The sequence below is a fragment of the Hemiscyllium ocellatum genome, chromosome 35 (genome assembly GCF_020745735.1).
Source record: "Hemiscyllium ocellatum isolate sHemOce1 chromosome 35, sHemOce1.pat.X.cur, whole genome shotgun sequence".
NCBI lineage: Eukaryota > Metazoa > Chordata > Chondrichthyes > Orectolobiformes > Hemiscylliidae > Hemiscyllium > Hemiscyllium ocellatum.
Genome location: NC_083435.1, coordinates 32,006,228 through 32,026,025, shown reverse-complemented (window position 1 = coordinate 32,026,025; position 19,798 = coordinate 32,006,228). Strand labels below are relative to the sequence as shown.

General features: G+C 47.6%; 1 protein-coding gene across 1 annotated transcript in view; it reads left to right on the top strand.

Annotated features, from left to right (window-relative positions):
* Positions 1-19,798, top strand: part of LOC132832614 (collagen alpha-1(V) chain-like) — a 143,693-nt gene that overhangs the window by 100,446 nt on the left and 23,449 nt on the right. The window contains exons 6-9 of the mRNA XM_060850696.1: positions 2,400-2,594; positions 8,137-8,190; positions 9,134-9,175; positions 15,275-15,337. Coding sequence (XP_060706679.1) covers positions 2,400-2,594; positions 8,137-8,190; positions 9,134-9,175; positions 15,275-15,337 — 354 coding nt within the window. The remainder of the gene's footprint in view (positions 1-2,399; positions 2,595-8,136; positions 8,191-9,133; positions 9,176-15,274; positions 15,338-19,798) is intronic.

The following is a 19,798-nucleotide window of genomic DNA, read 5'->3' as shown; positions in this document are numbered from 1 at the left end:
AGCACTTTGTGCTAAAGGAGAGGATGGATGTTCTGATCACTGTCCATGATGTTGGATTCAAGCAAGAACAAAGTTGAAAAGCAATCTCAGTGGAACCTTTTCAAAAAGCCATTGTGTCTTTTTCTCTGTATAAGTCACTGTTATTTCTCTATATGGAGTGTCAGAGACATCAGCTGTAAATGGAAACAGGCGTATTCATGACTTGTCCAAGGAACATTTTGTGTGAGTGTCTGTGTGTGTGTGTGTGTGTGTGTGTGTGTCTGCCTCTTCAGTGACTCTAGCCAGTGACTTGATTAGCAACCACATAAATGGCCATGGGGGAAGGGTGGGAGTGTGGTATTTCCTTTCCTGAAGCCCCACAGCGTGGGAGCTGGTGGGCTAAATCCCTGGGTCTAACAGGATGGAGGTGCTGGGTATGACCCATCACCCAAGCTGATTCTCCTACACTGTGAGAGGCCCTGTACAGGTACAGTCTGGCAATACCCGCTGTCAACAGTGCCACTTCTATGGGATGGCTGCTGGGATGTGATGACTCCCTGAGGATACCCATGTGGTTGAGGAGTGGAGCCAATTGGCCAGAGGGCAAAGTTACCAATGAGTCACATTGGAGTGGTCACTGGAATGGCAGTCCAGCACAAACTATCCATCTTGGCGGTGCCCTGAGTGGCACTGGTCACCTTTGTCTGTATATTACTAATTTTGTTTCCTTCAACCCTGATTAGAGCAGCCCCATAGGAAACATCGCAATGGGGCCAAGGGCAGAGATGTGACATTTTCCTGGGGCAGACTGCTCAAACCCAACCCCCTCCCCGACCAAACCCTGTGAGGCCATAACTGCAGCACTGCGTGCAATTCTATTCTCCATGCTGGAAAGAGGATCTCCAGGCACAGCAGAACAGCACAAAGAAAAATTTGGAAAGGGACCATACCAGAAGTGGGGAAAGCCGGAAAACAAAAACCTGGGGCTTCTTTAAGCCAGGAGAGATGTGATGGACGGCCAACTGGCTGAGTTAGAATTCTGAAGGGGTTTGACAGGCTAGACGTGGAAAGGCTCTTTCTGTTTAGGCAAGAGAACAGAACCTGGCCGTAAATTCCACAGGGAGTTTGGAATCGAGCCATAGGACAGGGAAGAATGTGTAAAGTGTGACCACAGAGAATGGGAAGGCAAGAATCCAAGAGGTATTTTGCAATGGGGGAATGCTGGATCAACTCATCGGTGGAGCATGGCTGACACCAGCAGTTCAGGCCAAATGGCCTGCTTTTGATCTGTTGATTTAAACCCAAAATACACACCCTGGTGTCAAAGAGGGCAGTCACTTCACACCCTACCCTCCGATCCTGGGTGACCCAGAGTGACGCCAATTCTATTGGGGCGATACTCCAAGCAGCCACATACTTGAACTCCGAACCATCACTCAGTCCATTCTCATCTGGCCTTGTCACTCCTTGAGTTGGAAGATCAAGGGCATTTGACCCATCTGTCCCCTGACCAACATCAGCTTGCATTAATAAAGTGCTTCACTCTTGGAGAAGGTTGAAGTGGGTCTGGAGCTTTGGGCGGGCAGTGTTCGTGAATACCAAATGTATAAGTACTGAAAGAACCACTGGCATGGTTGCTGTTGGGAGAGGTGCCAGCCGAGTCCAGAAGGTGGTGGGGTGTTCCACATCTTAGTGAGAGGAGCTGTGCTGTTGGGCTTTGGTGAAACAAACTTCAGGGAGTTGGACTGACCTGTGTGCACTTGTGCCCAATGGAAGATATTAGCTGGGGCCAAGCACCAACAAGGATTGTGGGTTGGGGGTATTGCAGTGGGGTACTGAAAGATGGCCCAGGCTGGAGACGGTGGACCGGCTCAGAGTGATGAGGGGGTAACACAGTCAAATCTACCGACCTACTCACACACAAGGACAGGGGGAAGCTACATACACACACATTCTGTAATACCCAAGTCCTATGAAAGATGAACAAAAACAAAGATCATGACTTCTGCCATTAACTCTCACACCCTCCAAGCCAATTAGCTCCCCCTTCCTGATTTTCTTTTGGATGCACTTTGGAATTGAGTAGTCCAAAGATTCATTTCCCTTGGAGGTGTAAAACAATCCCTCCTCATCTCTGTCTGAGATGGCCAAACCCTTGACCTGAGTTCTTTGTGCCAGGAACCACACCATCGGTCATGCTGCTTCAATCTGTGAGCATGATCATAGCCAATTATTTCCTTGGGCTGAGGCAATATTTGGAGCATGTTGACAACCTGGAGATGGCCAGCCTCAGCTTGGCTCTGGCTTCTGCCAGGAGATAGGAAGCTATGATCATCTCAGTGGTGATTGCATGAGACAGGGCGTAGATTGCTTTGCTAACCTAATGCAGCTCTTGCTTTTCTTTCACTGCTCCTGGGCAGCTGGAGCAGGCAGCTACCACCGTGCACCCGGTTACAGGCGATGTGGTGTACAAGGAGTATTTCACTGGGGAAGATCTTGGTCCCGGTGATCCGGGCTACGATTATGACTACGTTTACAAAGATTACTACGAGGAGCCCTTGCCCACAGAGATTGGTCCAGGACTGCCTGTTGAGAGCGAGGTATTCACAGAAGGAGTAAGTGGCCAGAGGGACTTGAACGCAGTTCCTTCACTTCTGTTTTTTACCGGATGACTGTGCATCATTTGCCATGTTCACTCCAATGTTGTCATCCTCCAGATGGTGCTGTTGTGTCCCAATCTCTGTACATATTGTCTCCTAGTCTCTGTGTACGTCATGTCCTGTTCTCTGTCCATGTTGTCCTTGTTCTCAGTGTACATTGTCTCCTGTCTCAGTGCACGCTGTCTCCTGGTCTCAGTGTACATTGTCTCCTGGTCTCAGTGTACATTGTCTCCTGGTCTGACTGCACGCTGTCTCCTGGTCTAAGTGCACGCTGTCTCCTGGTCTCAGTGTACATTGTCTCCTGGTCTCAGTGCAAGCTGTCTCCTGGTCTCAGTGTACATTGTCTCCTGGTCTGACTGCACGCTGTCTCCTGGGCTCAGTGCACGCTGTCTCCTGGGCTCAGTGCACGCTGTCTCCTGGGCTCAGTGCACGCTGTCTCCTGGGCTCAGTGTACACTGTCTCCTGTCTCAGTGCACGCTGTCTCCTGGGCTCAGTGCACGCTGTCTCCTGGGCTCAGTGTACATTGTCTCCTGGTCTCAGTGCATGCTGTCTCCTGGTCTCAGAGTCCATTGTCTCCTGTCTCAGTGCACGCTGTCTGTTGGTCCCAGTGTACATTGTCTCCTGGTCTCAGTGTACACTGTCTCCGGTCTCAGTGTACATTGTCTCCTGCCTCTGTACATTGTCTCCTGGTCTCAGTGCACGCTGTCTCCTGGTCTCAGTGCACGCTGTCTCCTGGTCTCAGAGTCCATAGTCTCCTGTCTCAGTGCACGCTGTCTGTTGGTCCCAGTGTACATTGTCTCCTGGTCTCAGTGCACGCTGTCTCCTGTCTCAGTGCACATTGTCTCCTGGTCTCAGTGCACGCTGTCTCCTGGTCTCAGTGCACGCTGTCTCCTGGGCTCAGTGTACATTGTCTCCTGGTCTCAGTGCATGCTGTCTCCTGGTCTCAGAGTCCATTGTCTCCTGTCTCAGTGCACGCTGTCTGTTGGTCCCAGTGTACATTGTCTCCTGGTCTCAGTGCACGCTGTCTCCTGTCTCAGTGCACATTGTCTCCTGGTCTCAGTGCACGCTGTCTCCTGGTCTCAGTGCACGCTGTCTCCTGGTCTCAGTGTACATTGTCTCCTGGTCTCAGTGCATGCTGTCTCCTGGTCTCAGAGTCCATTGTCTCCTGTCTCAGTGCACGCTGTCTGTTGGTCCCAGTGTACATTGTCTCCTGGTCTCAGTGCACATTCTCTCCTGTCTCAGTGCACGCTGTCTGTTGGTCCCAGTGTACATTGTCTCCTGGTCTCAGTGTACACTGTCTCCGGTCTCAGTGTACATTGTCTCCTGCCTCTGTACATTGTCTCCGGTCTCAGTGCACGCTGTCTCCTGGTCTCAGTGCACATTCTCTCCTGTCTCAGTGCACGCTGTCTGTTGGTCCCAGTGTACATTGTCTCCTGGTCTCAGTGCACATTCTCTCCTGTCTCAGTGCACGCTGTCTGTTGGTCCCAGCGTACATTGTCTCCTGGTCTCAGTGTACACTGTCTCCGGTCTCAGTGTACATTGTCTCCTGCCTCTGTACATTGTCTCCTGGTCTCAGTGCACGCTGTCTCCTGGTCTCAGTGCACGCTGTCTCCTGGTCTCAGAGTCCATAGTCTCCTGTCTCAGTGCACGCTGTCTGTTGGTCCCAGTGTACATTGTCTCCTGGTCTCAGTGCACGCTGTCTCCTGTCTCAGTGCACATTGTCTCCTGGTCTCAGTGCACGCTGTCTCCTGGTCTCAGTGCACGCTGTCTCCTGGTCTCAGTGCATGCTGTCTCCTGTCTCAGTGCACGCTGTCTCCTGGGCCCAGTGCATATTGTCTCCTGGTCTCAGTGCATGCTGTCTCCTGGTCTCAGTGTACATTGTCTCCTGGTCTCTGTGCACGCTGTCTCCTGTCTCAGTGCACATTGTCTCCTGGGCCCAGTGCATATTGTCTCCTGGTCTCAGTGCATGCTGTCTCCTGGTCTCAGTGTACATTGTCTCCTGGTCTCAGTGTACATTGTCTCCTGGTCTCAGTGTACATAGTCTCCTGGTCTCAGTGCACGCTGTCTCCTGGTCTCAGAGTCCATAGTCTCCTGTCTCAGTGCACGCTGTCTGTTGGTCCCAGTGTACATTGTCTCCTGTCTCAGTGCACGCTGTCTCCTGGTCTCAGTGTACATTGTCTCCTGGTCTCAGTGCACGCTGTCTCCTGGTCACAGTGCACATTGTCTCCTGGGCCCAGTGCATATTGTCTCCTGGTCTCAGTGTACACTGTCTCCTGGTCTCAGTGCACGCTGTCTCCTGGTCTCTGTGTACGCTGTCTCCTGGTCTCAGTCACGCTGTCTCCTGGTCTCAGTCACGCTGTCTCCTGTCTCAGTGCACGCTGTCTCCTGGTCTCTGTGCACGCTGTCTCCTGTCTCAGAGTCCATTGTCTCCTGTCTCAGTGCACGCTGTCTGTTGGTCTCAGTGCATATTGTCTCCTGGTCTCAGTCACGCTGTCTCCTGGTCTCAGTCACGCTGTCTCCTGGTTTCAGTGCACGCTGTCTCCTGGTCTCAGTGCACGCTGTCTCCTGGTTTCAGTGTATGTAGTCCCTTGGTCTCTGTAAACATTGTCTCCTTGTCTCTGTATGTCATCTCTTGGCCTTTGTGCATGTTGTCCCTTGGTCTCTTGCAAGTTTTCTCCTCGTCTCTGGGTATGTTGTTTCCTACACTCTGTGCACGTTGTCTCCTGGGCTCTGTCCATGTTGTCCCTTGGTCTCTGTGTACTTTGTCTCCTGGTCTCTATGCACATGTTGTCTCCTGGACTCTGTACGTGTCTCCTGGTCTCCGTACATGTTGTCTCCTGGTCTCTGTACACAATATCCTCTTGATGCCCCTTTTGACACCATTGTCGTCTGTCCCCCATTCCTTACTCCTCCATCCCTCATGGTGTGACCCTCTCCTTGTCCAATGCAGTTCTGCTGTCCTTGTAGACGTCTCCCTGCTGCAACTGTCTCATGTCTGTGACTGCTGCTCAGTCTGACTGCTGTGAAAGCTGCATCTCCTTTAGCTTCAAACTCAAACTGTCCTGAAGTCCTGTCACCAACCCATTCTGCTGTGGTGATTCACCTCCTGCTTTGCGATGCCATTTTCTCCTAGAGTAGTCTTCCTGATCCATCAAACATTTGTGCACCTCCTGCAAAGCAGTGGTTCCCATTTCCTGGGTGCCTGATATTGAGCCTTCTCCCCTGCAGTATAGTCTCCAGCTCTCTGATTGCCTGACACACGGTATTCCTCATGAAATGATGCCAATGTTGGCTTCCATCTGCATGCAAGATGGCAGCTGCCTTATAATTCCAGATTCCTATTAACTCATTGTCCATGATGTCACTATTTAAGACGGGCATCGTTGGACATTGTTTAATCCAAAGAACTCTGGATGCTGGAAATCTGAAACAAAAACAGAAATAGTAGTTACTGGAAAAACTAAGTGAGGGTGGCAGCATCTATGGAAAAAAAAACAGAATTAATGTTTCAGGTCTGGTAACCTCCTTCAGAACTGAAGAAGTGTCACTTGACTCGAAACGTAAACTCTGTTTTCTCTCCTCAGATACTGCCAGACCTACTGAGTTTCTCCAGCAATTTCTGTTTTCTTTTCAGGCAATGTTTATAGGGCAGGTAAGTTGTTGAAGATTTCATGTTGATTGTACCGATTAGAACACAACGAAGAGGAACCCTCCGAAAATGAAGGCAGGAAGGGCCTTTGGGTGCCACCACCAATCAATGCCCATCCAATGGTCATTATTCTCCATGTCCCATTGCCAACATCTTTTCTCTCTAGTGCCACACTCGGGACTTGCATCTGAATATGACACCCTTGAGATGATGAGGCGTAGTCAACACAATTTTGTGAAGGGTAGGTCGTGCCTCACAATCCTTATTGAGTTCTTTTAGGTGATGACCAAATAGGTGGTGAGGGTAAAGTGGTTGATGTGGTGTATATGGATTTTGGTAAGCATTTGATAAGGTTCCCCATGGTAGACTATTGCACAAATTATGGAGGCATGGATTAAGGGTGATTTAATAGTTTGGATCAGAAATTGGCTGGCTGAAAGATGACAGAGGGTGGTGGTTGATGGGAAATATTCATCCTGGAGTTCAGCTACTATTGGGGTACCGCAAGGATCTGGTTTGGGACCACTGTTGCTTGTCATTTATATAAATGACCTGGATGAAGGCATACAAGGATTGATTAGTAAATTTACGGATGACACTAAGGTCAGTAGAGTTGTGGATAATGACGAAGGATGTTGTAGGTTACAGAGAGACATAGATAAGCTGCAGAACTGGGCTGACAGGTAGAAAATGGAGTTTAATGTGGAAAAGTGCGAGGTGATTCATTTTGGAAGGAGCAAGAGGAATAAAGAGTACTAGGATAATGGTAAGATTCTTGGTCATGTAGATGAGCAGAGAGATCTCAGTGACCAGGTACATAGATCCCTGAAAGTTGCCTCCCAGGTTGACAGGGTTGTTCAGAAGGCATACGGTGTGTTAGCTTTTATTGGTAGAGGGATTGAGTTTCGGAACCATGAAAACATGCTGCAGCTATATAAAGCTCTGGTGTGGGCATATTTGGAGTATTGTGTACAGTTCTGGTCACCACAATGTAGGAAGCATGGGAAGCTTTGAAAAGGGTGCAGAGGAGATTTACTAACATGTTGCCTGGTATGGAGAGAAAGTCTTACGAGGAAAGGCTGAGGGACTTGAGGCCTTTTTTGTTAGAGAGAAGAAGGCTGAGAGGCAACTTAATTGAGATATATAAGATAATTCAAGGGTTAGCTCGAGTGGACAGGGAGAGCCTGTTTCCTCGGATGGTGATGGCTAGCATGAGGGAACATAGCTTTAAATTGAAGGGTGATAGATTTAGGACAGATGTCAGAGGTAGTTTTTGTACTCGGAGAGTAGGTGGGGTGTGGAATGCACTGCCTGCAACAGTAGTAGACTTGCCAACTTTAAGGGCATTTAAATGGTCATTGGATAGGCATACGGGTGAGAATGGGCTTCAGATTGGTTCCACAGAGTGGCACAACATCATTGGCCGAAGGGCCTGTACTGTGCTGTAATGTTCTATGTTCTATGAGAGAGTAATGAGTTCCTACCACAAGGAGAGGAAAACCCTGACAGTGTACTACTACATGCACATTCTGTCTTCAATATCTCCCACTTCCCAATGCCCTAAACTCTCTCCCAGCACCACTACCCCTCACCGCCTTGACGAGTCACATGCACAAATGACCGACCCAATCTTTCCCTTTACAGGCTTGTAGCTCTGCAGCTTTGAAGAGTGAGTTGTTGTTCATTTGCTGGTCTTTCACGTATACTTTCACAGAAGGTCACCCTCTGCCCTGACCATTACTCTCCTTCCCTCTTCCTCCTTTTTCTCCTCCTTCCAAGGAGGTTGTGGCACATGAAATGGGGAACTGACTGTTTTTGTGTTTGTGACTAATTGTTTTGTTCTTCCAGATGGCCCTGAGTGGAATAAAGGGTGAGAAAGGGGAGCCAGCAGTAGTCGAGCCAGTGAGTACCTGAGTTTCTGCTGTCTGTCAAAGCCAGTGATGTGTACCTGTGCTCTCTGTCACAGTCAGTGCCATGTCCCCGTGCTCTCTGTCAAAGCCAGTACTGTGTCTCTGTGCTGTCTGTCACAGTCAGTGCTGTGTCTCCATGCTATCTGTCACAGTCAGTGCTGTGTCTCCATGCTATCCGTCACAGTCAGTGCTGTGGCCCTGTGCTGTCTGTCACAGACAGTATGGTCTCCCAGTGCTGTCCGTCAGTCAGTGCTGTGTCCCCGTGCTGCCTGTCAGTCAGTGCGGTGTTCCTGTGCTCTCTGCCAGTCAGTGCGGTGTTCCTGTGCTCTCTGTCACAGTCAGTGCTGTGTCCCTGTGCTGTCTGTCACACTCAGTGCTGTGTCCCTGTGCTCTCTGTCACAGTCGGTGCTGTGTCCCCGTGTTGTCTGTCACAGACAGAATGGTGTCCCCGTACTGTCTGTCACAGTCAGTGCTGTGTCCCCGTGCTGTCTGTCACACTCAGTGCTGTGTCCCTGTGCTGTCTGTCACAGCCAGTGCTGTGTCTCTGTGCTGTCTGTCACAGCCAAGGTTTAGTACGCTTGCTCTCTTTCACAAGGAGTGGTGTGTCGCTGTGCTGTCTAAGCCAATGCTGTGCATCTGTGCTACCTATCTAATCCATCAGTAAACCTTTCGCCTCCTCCTTCATTCTCTTCCCCTCTCTACCTCCTTCTCCACCCTTCATGTCCCTCCATCCTCTCCCTTCTCTATACTCCCTCCACTTAACCATCTACCATCCTCCTACCTCTTGTTTATCCCTTATTTTTCTTGCCCACCCTCTCACTCTATTAGTTATACTTGATTCTGCACTGCAGTTCGCCCCGGTCCTCTGTCTTCCCTAATACCCTCCCCCTCCCCTCACTTTTCTGTTAACTGATGTTGTCTGTATTTGTTTCCAGGGGATGCTGGTGGAAGGTCCTCCTGGTCCAGAAGGCCCTGCGGTAAGTGACTGTGATTGTATTATGGATTCTCCAGTTCCTCAGTCTCTCATCACTCAATTTCTCACTCAGTCCCTCATTCCTGTAGTTCTTCAGTCACTCATCTCCTCAATCTCGCAGATTCTCAATCCCTTCCCATCAGCTCCTCAGCCTCTTAATCCTACCGCCCCTTAATCCCTCAGTCACTCTGTCCCTCTCTCCATTTGTCTCTTCATTTATCCATCCCTACATCTCTCAATCCCTCGTTCCCACCATTTCTCAGCCCCTCTGACCCTCTGCGCCTCAATCTGCCTGTCTCTCAGTCCCTTTGTCCCTCAGTCACTCTCTCAATCTCGGTCGGTCTATGAGTCACTCAATCTGTTGGCCCCTCAGTCCCTTCTGTCCTTTAGTCTCTAGATCTCTCAGTTTATCAGCTGCAGTCTCTCATTCTCAGCATTTGTCAGTCCCTTAGTCTCTGTTTCTTAGTCTCTCTGGCCCTTAGTCTTTCAGTCCCTCAATTTCTCAGTCTTTTTCCCCTCAGTACCTCAATCCTTTAATCTTTCAGTTCCTCTGTCCTTCATTCCCGCAGTCTTCAGTCCCTCAATTTCTCAGTCTCACAGCTCCTCTGTCTGTCTCTTGGTCTCTCAATCCCTTCTGTCTCTGTTTCTCAATCTCGCATTCCCTTAGAGCTCGGTCCTTTTGCCTCTCAGTCCATTAGTCCCTCAGTCTCTCAGCTCCTCAGTCCTCAATCAATGTTTCAGTCTCACAGTCCATCATTCCCTAGGTCCCTCATCACCTCAGTATATTAATCTCTTAGTCTCTCAGTCCTTCTGTCCCTCTGTCTCTCAATTTCTCCATCCCCTAGTCTCTGTTCCTTCCATCCCTCAGACCCTTGTTCTTACACTTTCTCAGTCCGTCATCTCCTCAGTTCTTTAAACTCAGTTCCTCAGCACCTCTCAGAACCCCCAGTCTATCAGTTTCTCTGTCTGAATGTTTCATTCCCAGTCCTTCAGTTCCACAGCTGCTCAGTTCCTCCTCCTCTGTCATCCTTTCAGAGCCTCAGGCCCACAGCTGCTCAGTTTCTCTGTCCCTCAGTCCCTCCACTTCTCAGCCTTTCAGCCCCTCAGTCCATCTGTCTCTCAGTCAGTCTCATAGTTTCTGTCTCTCTGCCCATCAGTCTCTCATTCCCTCACTCCCTCAGTCCCACAGCCTTCTGTTCCCACAGTCTTTTAGTCTGCCTCTTTCAGTCAGTCTCATAGTTTCTGTCTCTTTGTCCCCTTAGTCTCTCAGTCCCCCATACAGTCTCCTAGTTACTCAATCTCTCACTCTTTCAGGCCTCAGTCTCTTAGTCCCTCAATCTCAGTCATTCATAAGACCATAAGATTAGGATTGCAGGATTAGGCCATTTGGACCATGAAATCAGCTTCAACATTCTGTCATGGTTGATATGTTTTTCAATCTATTTTCCTGTTTTCTCCCTATAACCCTTGATCCCCTCACCAATCAGGAAATTATCCATCACTGTCTTAAATAAAGTCAATGACTGGGCTTCCACAGACTTCAGTGACAATGAGTTCCAGAGATGAAACACACTCTTGCTGAAGAAATTCCTCCTCACCTCACTTCTAAAGAGTCATCCCTTCATTCTGAGGCTGTACCCTTGAGTTCTAGTCTCTGCCAGTAGTGGAAATATCTCTACATCCACTCTATCCAGGCTTCTCAATATCCTGTAGGTTTCGATGAAATTCCCTCATCTTTCTAAACTCCATTGAATACGGACCCAGAGTCCTCAACCGCTCCTCCTCTGACTAGTCTTCATTTCTGGGATCAGTTTTGTAAACCTCCTCTGGACCCTTCTAATACCAGCAACACTACCTTAGAGACGGGGCCCAAACCTGCCCAAAATGATTGAGTTTTGAGAAGGTTTGTAGCTCCGGTTGAGGTTCTGAATGTAGGTTTGCTCACTGAGCTGGGATGTTCATTTCCAGACATTTCGTCACCCTACTAGATAAAGTCGATTTTCCTGCTCCTTGGAGTCCTGATGAAAGACTTTTGCCCGAAACGTCGATTTTCCTGCTCCTCAGATGCTGCCTGACTGGCTGTGCTTTTCCAGCACCACTCTAGTCTAGAATCTTCTCTCCCAGTCAATACTACCCAGCTCCTCCCTCAAGCCTCTTTATTCAGCTATAATACCGTTACCTCTGATTCTGTCTTCTTCCTCTCAAATTACAGGGTAAATTCAATCATGTTATGATCACTGCCTCCTAAGTGTTCCTTCACCTTGAAGCTCCCTCATCAATTCTGCCTCATTGCACAACACTGAATCCAGTGCTGCCTGTTCCCGAGAGGCTCCACCACAAGCTGTTCCAAAATGTCAACTCGTAGACATTCCATAAATTCCTTTTTCTTGCAATTCACTACTAACCTGATTTTCCCAGTCCACCTGCATATTGAAATCCCCCATGACCCACTGTAACTTTGCCTTTCTTACACATCCTTTCTACCTCCTGGTGCATCTTACGTCCCAGCTCCTGATTACTATTTGGGGCCTGTGCATAGCTCCAACTATGGCATTTTTTACCTTTGCGGTTCCTCAATTCTACCCACACAGATTCTACACCATCTGCCCTTACTTCGTTTCTCACTATTGATTTAATGTAATTTCTTATTCATAAGGCATCCTCTGCCCACTTACCTATCGTTTTGATAGGATGTACATCCCTGAATATTTAGCTCCCAATCCTGATCTCTTTGCAGCCATGTCTCCGTGATACCCACCATGTCTTAACCTGCCAATTTTGATCTGTACCACTAGCCCATCTGTCTTTGTCCTTATACTGCATGCATTCAGATAAAACACCTTCAGTTCTGTATTAATGCACCCACCCCCACCCCCGCCCCCCCCCCCCGCCTTCTCATTACCATTTGTTTGTCCAGTGTGCTTGGAGTTTGATTGCTAACCCGTTCTGTACATTCGGTCCTACTTGTGTCTGTGCTGGAGATTTTAATAACCTCTCCTGAGTTCTGCACTCTTACCTCATCTTTTAATTCTAGTTTTCCAATTTTTCCTATAAGTGACCCCCCCCCCCCATCCCCCATTTAGTTTAAAGCCCTGTCTACAATCCTAGCTATGTGATTCGCTAGGACTCTGCTCCCAGCATGGTTCAAATGAAGACCATCTCATCGGAACAGATTCCTTCTTCTCCTGAATTAGTGCCAATGTCCAATGAATTCAAACCCACTTCTCCCACACCAATCATGAGCTATACATTTAGCTGCCTGATCTTATTGACCCTGTGCCAATTAGCTCGTGGATCAGGTAGTAATCCAGAGATTATTACCTTTTTGGTCCTGCTTTCTAATTTCATTTCTAACTATGCATCCTCCCTTTGCAGAACCTCTGCCCTTGTCTTATCTATGTTGTTTGTACCTATGTAGACCATGACCACTGGACCTTTACCCTCCCACTCCAAGTTCCTCTGCAGCCCAGATGAGATATCCCAAACCCGAGCACAAGGCAGACAACACAACCTTGGAGACTCTCGATCCTGGTCACAGAGAACAGTGTCTATGCCCCTAACTATACCATCACCAATTACAACAACATTTCTCTTCTCTCCCCGAACTTGAATGGCTCCACGCACCACAGTGCTGAGGTCAGTTGGCCCATCCTGTCTGCAGTCCTCATTCCCGTCCACACAGGAAACAAAACTCTTGAATTTGTTGGGCAAGGCTCCTGCAACTCTACCTCCTGGATCCCTCAGTTCCTTAGTCCAGATCGTTAATGTATTACATGAATAGCTGTGGTCTCAACACAATGGACACCAGTTGCTATCCTGAAAAGACCCTTTATTCATACTCTCTGCTTTCTGTAAGTCTGCCAATCTTCTATCCACGTCAGTACTTGCCTGTAACATCATGGCCTGTTATCTTATTTAGCAACCTCTGGTGCTGCACCTTGTCAAAGGCCTTCTGGAAATCTAAATAGACCACGTCCACCGGCTCTCCTTTGTCTCACCTGCTCATTATCTGTTTAAAGAATTCTAACAGATTTTTTCAGGCATGACCTCCCCTTGACAAAGCCATCTATCAGCTCCTCAGTCTCTCAATCCCTCAGTACCTCAGTCTCTCAATGCAACAGTCTCTAATTCTCACTGTCTCTCAGTCCCTCTGTCTGTTTGTCCCCCTGTTTTTCAGTCCCATTGTATCTCTGATCCACAGTCTCTCAGTCCGACATTCGCTCATCCCATCAGGCCCTCTGTCTCTCAATCCCTTGGTTTCTAACTCCCACAGCATCTCTGTTATTCAGTTTTTCATTCCCTCAATCCGTCAATCTCTCAGTCTTTCAGTCCACCTCAATACCTCAGCCTTTTAGTCCCTTAGTCCTTGGGTCTCTTAATTGCTCTGTCCCTCCATCTCTTGGTCCCTCGGTCCCTGTGTCTCTCAGTCCCTCCATCTTTCAGTCACTCAGTCATTCAATCTCTCAGTCCTTCAATCTCCTAGTCCCTCATCCACCAATCCCCTCCAATCCTGAGCCTCTCAGCCATTCTGTCCGTCAGACAGTCTCTCAGTCCTTCTGTCCGTCAATCCTTTTATCTTTAGTCTCTCCATCCCTCAGTCCCTTGATCCCTCAGTCCTTCTGTGTCTCAGTTGAACAGTCCCAAAGCTGCTCAGTTGCAGTCTCTCTGTCCCTCAGTGTCCCTGTTTCTTGGTGTCTTGGTAACTGTGTTTCCCAGTCTCTCCATCCTTCCGTCTATCGGTCACTCATCCCCACAGTTCCTCTGTCTCTCAATTGTTCAATCACAGAGCCATTCAGCCCCTCAGTTCCGCAGTCCCTTGGCCCTCACCCCATCAAACCTTCAGTCTCTCAGTCCCAGAGTCACTCAATCCCACAGTCTCTCATTCCGCCAGCACCTCAGCCTCACATTCCTTCAGTCCCTCAACGCCTCAGTCCCTCCATCACTCAGATCCTCAGTCTGTCAGTCTCTTAGTCACGCATCCCTTCAGACTCTCAGTCTCAGAGTCACTGAGTCCCTCAGTCTCCCATTCTATCAGTGCCATAGTATCTAAGTCCCTCTGGTCTTCAATCCCTCAGTCTTTCAGTCCCTCTGTCTCTCAATCCCTCAATCTATCCTTCCCTCACTCTCTCTAACTCTCAGTCCCTCATTTCCCCAAACCCTTTGTTTTTCAGTCCCACAACTGCTCAGTGCCTCAGTCTCTGAGTTCCTCAGTGCTTCATTTCCTCTTTCTCGCAGTCGGAGTCCCTCAGTCCCTTCATCTCTCAATTCCTACCACAAATAGCATCTGGGTCCCTCTGCCCCTCAGTCTCTCAGCCCCTCAGACTCTCAGGACAGAGTGAGATAGTGAAGAAGGGTAGACAGAGATTGTGGTGGAGAGTGAGCAAGTGAGTGAAGGCTAGGGAGGGAGTGTGGAGGAGGGAGAGAGTGGGAGACAGAATGAGAATGGGTGAGAGAAGGATAAAAACAGCAAGTGTGGAAGAGAGCGAGTTGGAGATATAAAAAGGAGAGAATATGCAATGAGAGAGGGCGGATGACAGGAAGAGAGGGTGTGAAGGGTATAAAAAGGGAGAAGGAAGACTGGATGGAAGAAGGCTGGAGGGTAGAGAGTGGAGGATAGATGAAGTGAGAGGGCAAAATGCAGAGATAGAGACTGTGGAAGATGATGAGGGGGAGACCAGAGAATTGAAGGAGAGAGAGAGAGAAAGAGAGAGAGAGAGAGAGAGAGAGAGGGACTAGGTGGTACAAAGAGAGGATGAAAATGAAGGTTGAACTGAAGGGACTGGGTGGAGATTGAGGTGGATGCATCCTGTTTCGAAGGCTAGCCTCTGAGTGAGAAAGAAATGCTGTCGGACCCTTGTCAGGCCCAGCAGCATCTCCTGTGCCACACCAGATGCAGTACTGTCAGAGGGGATGCCATAGAATCATCACATAATTCCATTCCTGCCTTTCTCTGCTGCTCCATGACCCTTTGTCCCTCACTCACTGATTGCAATTGAGAAGGGGTGACAATGCTTATTTGGTGATGGCAATGATGATACAGTCTGTGGAACTTACCCGTTGTATTGGCCTTGAATTGCATATTTCCTTGTGGTCTTGTTGACAGGGTCAGCCTGGCCCCCCAGGTCCAGCAGGACCTCCCGGACCCATGGGTGAACCTGGCGAGAGGGTAAGTCCTGGTCTGCTCTGCGGAATAGCTGTCCATACTTCATGGAGTTTCGAGTTGCAACACTGAGTCAACAACCAGATGTAGCCAAATGAGAACAGTGAGCATCAATTGTAATGAGGGCCAGCTAATCAAACACAGAACAATTGATCATGACAATCGGCTTGCTGCCAAGGGGGTCTTGTGATGCAGTAGTAGTATCCCTGCCTCTGAGACAGGGTCCCAGGTTCAGTCCCACCTGTTCCAAAGGGGTGTAATGACATCCCCGAATATATTGTTCAGAAAATATCTTAGTTTACTGTCACCACTGAGTTAAAGCTTCTGCTAGCTCTTTATGATGCAATGTTGATCAATTCAGAAATCAAGGGTAAAAAATGAGGTCTGCAGATGCTGGATGAAGGGCTTATGCCCGAAACGTCGAATTTCCTATTCCTTGGATGCTGCCTAACCTGCTGTGCTTTAACCAGCAACACATTTTCAGCAATTCAGAAAGCAAGGCAAGCTGAAGTTGTCTTTGGAAAACCCAGCCAGAGCTGACAGCTTTGCAAGCTCATTCTTCACACAAGGACTTCCCACTTCATTCATTGACTGGTTCTTGACTCAATTGAGTCCATTGAAATATTTGTAGAATTGCATATGGGAGAATGTGCGCAACCGTTTGAGTCAATAAAATGGAGATATGTTGCCTGCATAGAGGTTGTGTAATGGTATAATGTTATTGGAATAGTCACCCAATGGTCCTTAATGATCCTCCAATGACACGGATTTGAATCCCATCATGACAACTTGGGGAATTTTGAATTTTAATAAACACATTAAGAATGTTCACAGAGCACTGAACTGTCCTATGATCGACTGTCTGTCTGGTGATGGGGGTCACTGTGAGTGTGAGGAATGACGATTGTCATGTAAGGAATTATAAAGATTTAGGGACTTTTAAGTCCAGATCTTCTGGTCTCTGCATGTTTGAATATGAGGTATATCACCAAAACACAGCCCAACATGGTAACTATATGGAAATTACTTGGAAATTTAGACCTCCATTAGGCAATTTTCCACCTCGATTTTGTCCATGGGATGTTGATCATGCAGAATTATAGAACGTGTTAGTCAGTGTGAGGATGATTAAACACAGTTAGATTATGTGTTGTGCACAGTGAGAGTGACAGTATACATTTTGTACTGTTATGTTATGCTTACAGTTGTGATATTAGATTAGATTAGATTACTTACAGTGTGCAAACGGGCCCTTCGGCCCAACAAGTCCACACCGACCAGCTGAAGCGCAACCCACCCAGATCCATTCCCCTACATTTACCCCATAACCTAACACTACGGGCAATTTAGCATAGCCAATTCACCTAACCTGATATTTTTTATGTATAGTGTGCAAGTGATCAGTGGTAGATTATATTGGGTATTATATGTAGCATGAAGGTGATTACACACTGGATAGACTGTGTTATGTGTAGGAGAAAGTGAGGACTGCAGATGCTGGAGATCACAGCTGAAAATGTGTTGCTGAAAAAGCGCAGCAGGTCAGGCAGCATCCAAGGAGCAGGAGAATCGACATTTTGGGCATGAGCCCTTCTTCAGGAATATGTTATGTGTAGCCTGGAATTGATTCTGCACAGTTATAATGCACAGAGTGGACCTTTACATAGTTATAGTACGTGTTTTGGACTGTGTTGGGGTAATTAGACAGTTATAGTGTAAGTGAAATTCTCAGCCATTATATTGAATGTTTGAGTGCTGATACAAAAGTATACAAAATTTTGTAAAGTGTGGTGTGTGAATGATAAAACACAGTTAGATACAGCATGATTATTCATGTATATTTATAGAGTGTAATTACAATATGAATTAGTAATATGGACAGTAATAATGTGTTATATACAGTGTAAGAGTCATATACACAGCTATGACCTGTTGTGTACAATATGCCAGTGATACTCCAAAGTCACAATGGTTGCTATGTACACTGAGAATTTGATTATACAGTACATTATTATGATGTGCATTATGCACAGTGTAAAGGTGATTTCAAATATTTATTATATATGCTATGTACAGAGAGTCTCAAGACACAGATAAATTGTATGCTTTTTACAGTATGAGGATAATTATAGAATTATAGTGAAATAGGTACAATGAGACTGATTACACAGTATATGTGCATTATTTAGAGTGTGGGGGTAATTATGTACAGTTATATTGTGTATGAGGTATTGTGCGAGAATGCTTATATACAATTACTGCATGTACTTTGTGGTGATTATACATGCTAACTCTGCTATGGTACAGTATGAGAGTGCTTACATACTATTAATGTGTGCAACACACAGATATAGTGGGTTAGCAATAGTCAAACTGATTGTGTGCAATTATTGTGTGTTATATAGCATGGAAGTGAGTATATATAGGTTGATTATTATGTTCAGTGTGAGTTTGATTATATATTGTTGTGGTGTCTGTAATGCATAGTGTAAGGCACATGAGATGTAGTCAGCAAAGGTCAGAGTCATTATTCACGTTATAATGTTCATTATTACAGTATGCGTGTTATTCCAGAGGTAGTGTGTTATGTCCAGTGTGAATGTGATTATACAGGACTTAAGGGCTCCTTTTTGGATTGTAAACTGAAATGAATGTTGGACACTGCTACATAGTTACAGTTCAAAAAAGGTTTACCTGGTTTGAAACTGTTTCTGTCCTGAACAACGGTCAGTGAGGCAAATTGGTTATCTTGCTGGTCATTTGGACTTATACAGATTTCATTATGGCTTGGAACAGTGGTGCATGATTATCAATGCATTGTTCACAGTTAAGTTGTGAACAGTTAAGTGGGCGGCACGGTGGCACAGTGGTTAGCACTGCTGCCTCACAGCGCCTGTAGACCCGGGTTCAATTCCCGACTCAGGCGACTGACTGTGTGGAGTTTGCACGTTCTCCCTGTGTCTGCGTGGGTTTCCTCCGGGTGCTCCGGTTTCCTCCCACAGTCCAAAGATGTGCGGGTCAGGTGAATTGGCCAAGCTAAATTGCCCGTAGTGTTAGGTAAGGGGTAAATGTAGGGGTATGGGTGGGTTGCGCTTCGGCGGGTCGGTGTGGACTTGTTGGGCCGAAGGGCCTGTTTCCACACTGTAAGTCTAATCTAATCTAAACTATTACAGTCCCTGTTACACACAGTGTAGGAGTGTTTACATCAGAGTGGTGCTGGAAGAGCACAGCAGGTCAGGCAGCATCCGAGGAACAGGAAAATTGACGTTTATGGCAAAAGCTCTTCCTCAGGAATAGAGGCAGGAAGCCTCCTGAGTGGAGAGATAAATGGCAGGGTGGGGGAGGTGCTGGGCTGGGGAGAAGGTAGCAGAGAGTACAGTACGTGAATGGGGGTGGGGATGGAGGTGATAGGTCAGAGAGGAGGGTGGGGGAAGATAGCAAACAGTACAATAGGTGAATGGGTGTGGGGATGGAGATGATAGGTCAGAAGGGAGGGTGGAATGGATAAGTGGGAAGGGAGATTGGCAGGTAGGACAGGTCATGAGGACAGTGCTCATGACCAGTCCTCCATAATGCTGCTATTGAGCGTCAGTGTTGGACAACATGGATTCTTATGGATCTGGTGCTAATCAAGCAAGTTGGTTTTCCCTAGATGGTGTCAAGCTTCTTGAGTGTTGTTGGAGCTGCACTCATCCAAGAAAATGGGGTGTATTTCATCACAATCATGACTTCTGCCTTGTAGATGGTGGACAGACAGCTTTAGGGAGTCCGGAGTGAGTCACTTGCCATAGTATTCCGAGCCTCTCACCTGCTCTTGTAGTCACTTGGTGAGTTTTGAGAAGATTTGCAGCTCAGTTTGAGGTTCTGGATGTAGGTTTGCTCACTGAGCTCGAAGGTTCATTTTGTAGCCACTATTAATAGTGTGAATCCAGTTGAATTTCTGGTTAATGGTAACCTCAAGGATGTTCCTAGTGGGGGATTCAGAGTGGGTCTCTCTATTGAATGTCAAGAAGCGGGCGGCACGGTGGCACAGTGGTGGGGCGGCACGGTGGCACAGTGGTTAGCACTGCTGCCTCACAGCACCAGGGACCTGGGTTCAATTCCCGCCTCAGGCGACTGACTGTGTGGAGTTTGCACGTTCTCCCCGTGTCTGCGTGGGTTTCCTCCGGGTGCTCCGGTTTCCTCCCACAGTCCAAAGATGTGCGGGTCAGGTGAATTGGCCATGCTAAATTGCCCGTAGTGTTAGGTAAGGGGTATATGTAGGGGTATGGGTGGGTTGCGCTTCGGCGGGTCGGTGTGGACTTGTTGGGCCGAAGGGCCTGTTTCCACACTGTAAGTAATCTAATCTAATCTAATCATAAGCAGTGGTTGGGTTGTCACTTATTGAAGATGATCATTGTCTGGCATTTGTGAGGTGTATATGTTATTTGCCACTTGTCAGTCCAGATCTTATTGCATTGACGCTTC